Genomic DNA, 9492 nt, shown 5'->3' with positions numbered 1-9492 from the left:
CATCTTTTTGTATGTGACTTTAATCAATATTATAGTTTAATGCACATTTTAAGTTTCACTCTTTGTATATCTGTCTGGGATGAGTTGACGCGATGTCAGTCGGTCTCCACACAACCAGAACTATGCTGTCAGCTGTTGTTCAATGTACGTCCCTGTCCCAAACGGTTCCTTGTGTACTACTTGGGGCCAGGGGCCCCATTTGGGTTAACTATAAGGAATAGGCCAGGGGCCCCATTTGGGTTAACTATAAGGAATAGGCCAGGGGCCCCATTTGGGTTAACTATAAGGAGTAGGCCAGGGGCCCCATTTGGGTTAACTATGAGGAGTAGGCCAGGGGCCCCATTTGGGTTAACTATGAGGAGTAGGCCAGGGGCCCCATTTGGGTTAACTATAAGGAGTAGGCCAGGGGCCCCATTTGGGTTAACTATAAGGAGTAGGCCAGGGGCCCCATTTGGGTTAACTATAAGGAGTAGGCCAGGTGCCCCATTTGGGTTAACTATAAGGAGTAGGCCAGGGGCCCCATTTGGGTTAACTGTAAGGAGTAGGCCAGGGGCCCCATTTGGGTTAACTATAAGGAGTAGGCCAGGGGCCCCATTTGGGTTAACTATACGGAATAGACCAGGGGCCCCATTTGGGTTAACTATAAGGAGTAGGCCAGGGGCCCCATTTGGGTTAACTATAAGGAATAGACCAGGGGCCCCATTTGTGTTAACTATAAGGAATAGACCAGGGGCCCCATTTGGGTTAACTATAAGGAATAGGCCAGGGGCCCCATTTGGGTTAACTATAAGGAGTAGGCCAGGGGCCCCATTTGGGTTAACTATAAGGAATAGACCAGGGGCCCCATTTGGGTTAACTATAAGGAATAGGCCAGGGGCCCCATTTGGGTTAACTATAAGGAATAGGCCAGGGGCCCCATTTGGGTTAACTATAAGGAATAGGCCAGGGGCCCCATTTGGGTTAACTATAAGGAATAGGCCAGGGGCCCCATTTGGGTTAACTATAAGGAATAGGCCAGGGGCCCCATTTGGGTTAACTATAAGGAATAGGCCAGGGGCCCCATTTGGGTTAACTATAAGGAATAGGCCAGGGGCCCCATTTGGGTTAACTATAAGGAATAGGCCAGGGGCCCCATTTGGGTTAACTATAAGGAATAGGCCAGGGTGCTACTTGGGACTCATATTATTATTTGGGTTAACTATAAGGAGTAGACCAGGGTGCTACTTGGGACTCATATTTTATAAAAGAGGTTATGAACTTGTTACATGTATTAATCTGCCCCATCTGTCTGACATCACTTCCTTTTTTTATTTTTTATTTTTAAAGAGAAATATCTATTGTGATGTCAGCAGCAGCCCACCAGGTAGTGACTGACTGTTCTACTGAACCCAACAGAACAGAGGCAGCAGCCCACCAGGTAGTGACTGACTGTTCTACTGAACCCAACAGAACAGAGGCAGCAGCCCACCAGGTAGTGACTGACTGTTCTACTGAACCCAACAGAACAGAGGCGGCAGCCCACCAGGTAGTGACTGACTGTTCTACTGAACCCAACAGAACAGAGGCAGCAGCCCACCAGGTAGTGACTGACTGTTCTACTGAACCCAACAGAACAGAGGCGGCAGCCCACCAGGTAGTGACTGACTGTTCTACTGAACCCAACAGAACAGAGGCGGCAGCCCACCAGGTAGTGACTGGCTGTTCTACTGAACCCAACAGAACAGAGGCAGCAGCCCACCAGGTAGTGACTGACTGTTCTACTGAACCCAACAGAACAGTGGCAGCAGGTGTAATGTATTATTCACATGGGGTTTTTCTATTTGGCTCCTGTAAATATGTGACGAGTTCGAATGGCTTATTATTTACTGGGTGTTTTGAAACGGGTTTGTATATCAGCAAGTTCTTGGTGTAAAATCATAAAAACACATGTTATTAAACTGGTATAAGTCGGCCGAGTCTTTTTTTTATTTATCAAGAGTTACCAGGCCATGCATAAGGTGGGGAAGAACTGTGTCAAGGTGTGATCACTGTGGGGTGGGCCCTCTTTATTTTTCTCCCTCAATTCATCTTTCATTAATTCCTTGTAATCTTCCTCTCCTTGCCTCCCTTCTCAAAAGGCATTAGCTGTGTTTGAGTGGATCGATACCGTAATGTATCGTGGGTAAATTGACTGCTAGTTATTTCTGATGCCATGGGGTTTTATGTACATCAGTCACTTAGTTTAGTTTATTTTTATTATATTTTATTTTTAGTTTGACATTTCAGGTGACCGTTAACATACGGACTTGTTTTAACATGCTTATTCCATGGTTCATTTAGAATTTTTAGGACCCCCTTTTTTTCTGTATATAAAAACAAAAAATAGATAAAATAGTGAATTTGGTCTTTACTAATATAGCCCACACAAACCGATTTGAATAACACATAAATCTCAAAAAAGATAGTGGAATAATGTTTAAGGTTTTGAAGTGTTTATTTGTATATCTAGGAGATCTAAGAAAGCTCAGGAATATATATTTGTTTTTTTTGGACACATATTTAACCCCATATTTCTGTTGGCACAACTACTTCCATTCATTTGCATGGGTTACCTTCAAACAAGTCCCATGACGCCGTCATGAGTCATCTTTCCATAGAGTGGTCATATTATTATTTTCTTTAGGCCAAACCGTTCAGACGATACAAACATGTTTGTCTCATGGTCTAACCACTGTAGCTCGGGCCACCTTCCACCACAGATGTGGAAGACACATACAGGCAGATTTTTTTTTTTTTATTTCACCTTTTATTTAACCAGGTAGGCTAGTTGAGAACAAGTTCTCATTTACAACTGCGACCTGGCCAAGATAAAGCACAGCAGTGTGAACAGACAACACAGAGTTACACATGGAGTAAACAATTAACAAGTCAAGTATACAGTAGAAAAAGATTGACACGAGGGGTGCGTCAATAGATTTAAGGATTTCTGTTAAAGCCAGAACACTGGTCATATTTATTAGACCCGTGTAGTTCCACGCTTTGTCCACAGAAGGTGCTGGTGCAGACTTTTACAGTAATGATTGTCACTAAATATAATAATAAATGCCATTTAGCAGACGCTTTTATCCAAAGCGACTTACAGTCATGTGTGCATACATTCTACGTATGGGTGGTCCCGGGGATCGAACCCACTACCCTGGCGTTACAAGCGCCATGCTCTACCAACTGAGCTACAGAAGGACAGCCACAAAGCATTTTTTTTTTAGACTTCATTTAAAGGTTTAAGCATAAGGTTAGCAGTGTGCTTAAGGTTATGTTTAAACCCAGATTTTAAGAAATTGTAGGAATAGTAAAAAGAGTTTAGCCATAATTATAACTTTGTGGCTGTGGTATCTAGGAACGTCCACTAAAAGAGGGGGTGCCTGATTTCTCGACCACTGATGATGACGTCACCCCACGGCTCTTGTTGCCATAGCAGCCGAACACGACAACGGTCGTAAAAACACACAAAAAAATAACGGATACCAGAAATATTTTTTTTCTCACTGAACAGATCTTTACAAAGAAATATTACCTTTTACTTTTGTTGTTGTTTTGTTTTATCTGACAACGCCAGCTGTACGTAAAACTAGCTCAGGTCGCTAGCAGCGCCTAAATTGTATGCTATAGCTAGTTTCGCTAACTATAACGTTAGCTAGCTACATTGTATTGCTAGCTAGGTTAGCCTAGCATGTTAACATTGTCTAGCCGCTATCTTAGCAGTTTGTGAAAAATACTTTTAACATAAAATAATAGTTTTCTAGTGTAGTTTAGCAAGGAAATTTACCTGCTAATGTTATTAGCTAGTTCTAGCTAACGTTACAAGCTGGCCAATGTGTTATATTGCTTTTAAATAGTTTTAACACTTTGTTCTAGCTAGCTAATTTGTGTAGGTAGGTAAAGTAAACACAATGATATAGTTAGAGAAACAGCATGTACACTCACTAGTACGAGCTGTGGCTAGTGTTTTTAGTTTGACAATCCGACGATGGCACTGTTATTGGCCCCTATAGGCCGAACTCATGCAGCTGTATGGTGACAATGAGCTGAAATGCCGAATAGAGGCATTTGATCCATTCAGAATCGCTGCTACATGAATCTTTTCCGACAATTATCTGAGTTTGGACAGCAATGTTTAGTCTGATGGCGAATTGTTGCAACTGGTTGAAACGCTGGCGGCAGCCCGCAAGGTGAGTGCATGAAGTATCATCCCATGTGTAACTCTGTGTTGTTGTTTGTGTCGAACTGCTTTGCTTTATCTTGGCCAGGTCGCAGTTGTAAATGAGAACTTGTTCTCAACTGGTTTACCTGGTTAAATAAAGGTGTTCTCAACTGGCCTACCTGGTTAAATAAAGGTGTTCTCAACCTACCTGGTTAAATAACTAGCCTACCTAGTTAAATAAAGGTTAAATAAATAAAAACTCCTGGTTAAATAAAGAACTCTACCTGGTTAAATAAAGGTTAAATAAAAAATCTGACTCGTTAGCTAACGGAAGTTAAATTGTCTGGTTATGTATTTAAATTTGATTTGTGAATGAGGTACCAGTGCTGCCAGCCATCCACCCAGTTCACCCCATGTCAGAATCTGTGATTTCATAGAATGTCTTGTTCGCTATATATCACCCAACAGAGATGTGTGGTTTATAGCATGCTGCTGCCTGATTACCGGGTAGTCATGTAACCAGTGACTAAGGTGCTAAACTACAGCCACTTTTGGCAGCTGTCACTCCTTAAAACTGCAGAAGTACCCCCCCTCTCTCCGGGGGCCGGATTAAAAAGGCATAAACCCCACGGCTGTTATTCTGTATGTTCTCTTTCATTCTGTTTGATTTCATGACACGCCTATTCTTAATATAACATATAGGTGTGTTGTTGACCGTGATAAAGGCACAGGGTCGTAGGCAGTGTGTGAGTTTCAAGTTTGGGGGAAGCTTATTTTCACTATAAAAATGCACTTTTTTAATTATTAATAAGCATTCGTAGCATCATTACATTTACATTACATTTACATTACATTTGCATTACATTTACATTACATTTGCATTACATTTACATTTACATTACATTTACATTACATTTGCATTACATTACGTTTACATTTTTAAGTCATTCAGCAGACGCTCTTATCCAGAGCGACTTACAAGCATACTGATGTAAGATAATGTGATGAGTAGATTGGATAGTCATAATTTAGGCTGATAATATAACCCAATCACTGTTGGCAAAAAAACAAAAGGTTCAACGCATGGCTGACAGTGTACAGTTGTGGAGTAGGCCGAGGTTATAGGCCCGGGTTCCCCAATTTGCGGCTGGAAGGTGGTTTTATTTGGCCCCCCAAATTCTTAGAATTTGTCCCCCTCCATTGTTGGACATAAGACTGTAAAAACACCCAGGAAATCGGCTCCAAGTCATTTTTTATTTAAGGAATATGTTTCCAATTATTCCCACCATAATAGAGAGACACATGATCCTATACAAATGTAATCACCGTTTGAAATTATTAGTTTAGTCAAACATATCTGTTTGGGCTTCTTGTAATCAATTTGCAGTCTACACATGATTTGTAATTATGTTCAGGCCCCCCGACCATCCGCTCCAGAAAAAACAGCGTCCCTCAGCTGAATCTTGTTGATGATCCCTGCTTTAGGCTACGTTTCTGCTATAGGCTACGTTTCTGCTATAGGCTACGTTTCTGCTATAGGCTACGTTTCTGCTATAGGCTACGTTTCTGCTATAGGATATAGGCTACGTTTCTGCTATAAGCTACGTTTCTGCTATAGGCTACGTTTCTGCTATAGGATATAGGCTACGTTTCTGCTATAGGCTACGTTTCTGCTATAGGATATAGGCTACGTTTCTGCTATAGGCTACGTTTCTGCTATAGGATTCTGCTATAGGCTACGTTTCTGCTATAGGATATAGGCTACGTTTCTGCTATAGGCTACGTTTCTGCTATAGGATATAGGCTACGTTTCTGCTATAGGCTACGTTTCTGCTATAGGATATAGGCTACGTTTCTGCTATAGGCTACGTTTCTGCTATAGGCTATAGGCTACGTTTCTGCTATAGGCTACGTTTCTGCTATAGGCTATAGGCTACGTTTCTGCTATAGGCTACGTTTCTGCTATAGGCTACGTTTCTGCTTTAGGCTACGTTTCTGCTATAGGCTACGTTTCTGCTATAGGCTAGGCTACGTTTCTGCTATAGGCTACGTTTCTGCTATAGGCTACGTTTCTGCTTTAGGCTACGTTTCTGCTATAGGCTACGTTTCTGCTATAGGCTATAGGCTACGTTTCTGCTATAGGCTACGTTTCTGCTATAGGCTACGTTTCTGCTATAGGCTACGTTTCTGCTATAGGATATAGGCTACGTTTCTGCTATAGGATATAGCCTACGTTTCTGCTATAGGCTACGTTTCTGCTATAGGATATAGGCTACGTTTCTGCTATAGGCTACGTTTCTGCTATAGGATATAGGCTACGTTTCTGCTATAGGCTACGTTTCTGCTATAGGCTACGTTTCTGCTATAGGATATAGGCTACGTTTCTGCTATAGGCTACGTTTATGCTATAGGCTACGTTTATATATAGGCTTTTCTGCTATAGGCTACGTTTCTGCTATAGGCTACGTTTATGCTATAGGCTACGTTTATGCTATAGGCTATAGGCTACGTTTCTGCTATAGGCTACGTTTCTGCTTTAGGCTATAGGCTACGTTTCTGCTATAGGCTATAGGCTACGTTTCTGCTATAGGCTATAGGCTACGTTTCTGCTTTAGGCTATAGGCTACGTTTCTGCTATAGGCTATAGGCTACGTTTCTGCTATAGGCTATAGGCGACGTTTCTGCTATAGGCTATAGGCTACGTTTCTGCTGTAGGATATAGGCTACGTTTCTGCTATAGGCTACGTTTCTGCTATAGGCTACGTTTATGCTATAGGCTACCTTTATGCTATAGGCTACGTTTATGCTATGGGCTATAGGCTACGTTTCTGCTATAGGCTACGTTTCTGCTTTAGGCTATAGGCTACGTTTCTGCTATAGGCTATAGGCTACGTTTCTGCTAGGCTAGGCTACGTTTCTGCTATAGGCTATTTCTGCTATAGGCTATAGGCTACGTTTCTGCTATAGGCTATAGGCGTTTCTGCTATAGGCTATAGGCTACGTTTCTGCTATAGGCTATAGGCTACGTTTCTGCTATAGGCTATAGGCTACGTTTCTGCTATAGGCTACGTTTCTGCTATAGGCTATAGGCTACGTTTCTGCTATAGGCTATAGGCTATAGGCTACGTTTCTGCTATAGGCTATAGGCTACGTTTCTGCTATAGGCCAGGCTATAGGCTACGTTTATGCTATAGGCTACGTTTATGCTATAGGCTATAGGCTACGTTTCTGCTATAGGCTACGTTTCTGCTTTAGGCTATAGGCTACGTTTCTGCTATAGGCTATAGGCTACGTTTCTGCTTTAGGCTATAGGCTACGTTTCTGCTATAGGCTATAGGCTACGTTTCTGCTATAGGCTATAGGCTACGTTTCTGCTATAGGCTATAGGCTACGTTTCTGCTATAGGCTGCGTTTCTGCTATAGGCTATAGGCTACGTTTATGCTATAGGCTACGTTTATGCTATAGGCTATAGGCTACGTTTCTGCTATAGGCTACGTTTCTGCTTTAGGCTATAGGCTACGTTTCTGCTATAGGCTATAGGCTACGTTTCTGCTATAGGCTATAGGCTACGTTTCTGCTTTAGGCTATAGGCTACGTTTCTGCTATAGGCTATAGGCTACGTTTCTGCTATAGGCTATAGGCTGCGTTTCTGCTATAGGCTACGTTTCTGCTATAGGATATAGGCTACGTTTCTGCTATAGGCTACGTTTCTGCTATAGGCTACGTTTCTGCTATAGGCTACGTTTATGCTATAGGCTACGTTTCTGCTATAGGCTATAGGCTACGTTTCTGCTATAGGCTACGTTTCTGCTTTAGGCTCTAGGCTACGTTTCTGCTATAGGCTATAGGCTACGTTTCTGCTATAGGCTATAGGCTACGTTTCTGCTATAGGCTATAGGCTACGTTTCTGCTATAGGCTATAGGCTACGTTTCTGCTATAGGCTATAGGCTACGTTTCTGCTATAGGCTACGTTTCTGCTATAGGCTATGTTTCTGCTATAGGCTACGTTTCTGCTAGGCTATAGGCTACGTTTCTGCTATAGGCTATAGGCTACGTTTCTGCTATAGGCTATAGGCTACGTTTCTGCTATAGGCTATAGGCTACGTTTCTGCTATAGGCTACGTTTCTGCTATAGGCTATAGGCTACGTTTCTGCTATAGGCTATAGGCTACGTTTCTGCTATAGGCTATAGGCTACGTTTCTGCTATAGGCTATAGGCTACGTTTCTGCTATAGGCTACGTTTCTGCTATAGGCTACGTTTCTGCTATAGGCTACGTTTCTGCTTTAGGCTATAGGCTACGTTTCTGCTTTAGGCTATAGGCTACGTTTCTGCTATAGGCTATAGGCTACTGCTATAGGCTCTGTTTCTGCTATAGGCCACGTTTCTGCTATAGGCTACGTTTCTGCTATAGGCTACGTTTCTGCTATAGGCTACGTTTCTGCTATAGGCTATAGGCTACGTTTCTGCTATAGGCTATAGGCTACGTTTCTGCTATAGGCTATAGGCTATAGGCTACGTTTCTGCTATAGGCTACGTTTCTGCTATAGGCTATAGGCTACGTTTCTGCTATAGGCTATAGGCTACGTTTCTGCTATAGGCTACGTTTCTGCTTTAGGCTCTAGGCCTGCTATAGGCTATAGGCTACGTTTCTGCTATAGGCTACGTTTCTGCTATAGGCTATAGGCTACGTTTCTGCTATAGGCTATAGGCTACGTTTCTGCTATAGGCTACGTTTCTGCTATAGGCTACGTTTCTGCTATAGGCTATAGGCTACGTTTCTGCTATAGGCTACGTTTCTGCTATAGGCTACGTTTCTGCTATAGGCTACGTTTCTGCTATAGGCTATAGGCTACGTTTCTGCTATAGGCTATAGGCTACGTTTCTGCTATAGGCCTGAACTGCTATAGGCTACGTTTCTGCTATAGGCTATAGGCTACGTTTCTGCTATAGGCTATAGGCTACGTTTCTGCTATAGGCTATAGGCTACGTTTCTGCTATAGGCTATAGGCTACGTTTCAGCTATAGGCTATAGGCTACGTTTCTGCTATAGGCTACGTTTCTGCTATAGGCTACGTTTCTGCTATAGGCTACGTTTCTGCTATAGGCTATAGGCTACGTTTCTGCTATAGGCTATAGGCTATAGGCTACGTTTCTGCTATAGGCTATAGGCTATAGGCTTTTCTGGGCTATAGGCTACGTTTCTGCTATAGGCTAAGGGAGATTTTTTTGTTGTTGCTTTTTATCAACACATTTCATGCAATTCTACTACAGTTTATATGACTGGAGACATTATCAGAATCTCTTCTTT

General features: G+C 42.4%; 2 protein-coding genes across 7 annotated transcripts in view; both read left to right on the top strand.

Moving 5' to 3' along the window:
- Positions 1–39: 39 nt before the first annotated feature.
- LOC124018716 (collagen alpha-1(III) chain-like) lies at positions 40–2134 on the top strand. Its single transcript, XM_046334067.1, has 3 exons — positions 40–1121; positions 1212–1249; positions 2118–2134. Exons 1-3 carry the CDS (start codon positions 40–42, stop codon positions 2132–2134), a joined length of 1137 nt encoding a protein of 378 aa, XP_046190023.1.
- Positions 2135–3346: 1212 nt separating this feature from the next.
- Positions 3347–9492, top strand: part of LOC124018723 (ADP-ribosylation factor-like protein 13B) — a 43737-nt gene continuing 37591 nt past the window's right edge. The window contains exon 1 of one of the 6 annotated variants that reach the window (XM_046334079.1): positions 3347–4208. In XM_046334079.1, the coding sequence (XP_046190035.1) occupies positions 4150–4208 (59 nt within the window). In that variant the 5' untranslated portion in view covers positions 3347–4149. The remainder of the gene's footprint in view (positions 4209–9492) is intronic. The other 5 variants (XR_006835662.1, XM_046334080.1, XR_006835661.1 and 2 more) reach the window with 5 other exon arrangements.

The sequence above is a fragment of the Oncorhynchus gorbuscha genome, unplaced genomic scaffold (assembly GCF_021184085.1).
Source record: "Oncorhynchus gorbuscha isolate QuinsamMale2020 ecotype Even-year unplaced genomic scaffold, OgorEven_v1.0 Un_scaffold_572, whole genome shotgun sequence".
Classification (NCBI taxonomy): domain Eukaryota; kingdom Metazoa; phylum Chordata; class Actinopteri; order Salmoniformes; family Salmonidae; genus Oncorhynchus; species Oncorhynchus gorbuscha.
The sequence above is the reverse complement of the archived record's forward strand: the minus strand, read 5'-3'. Positions and strand labels throughout refer to the sequence as shown.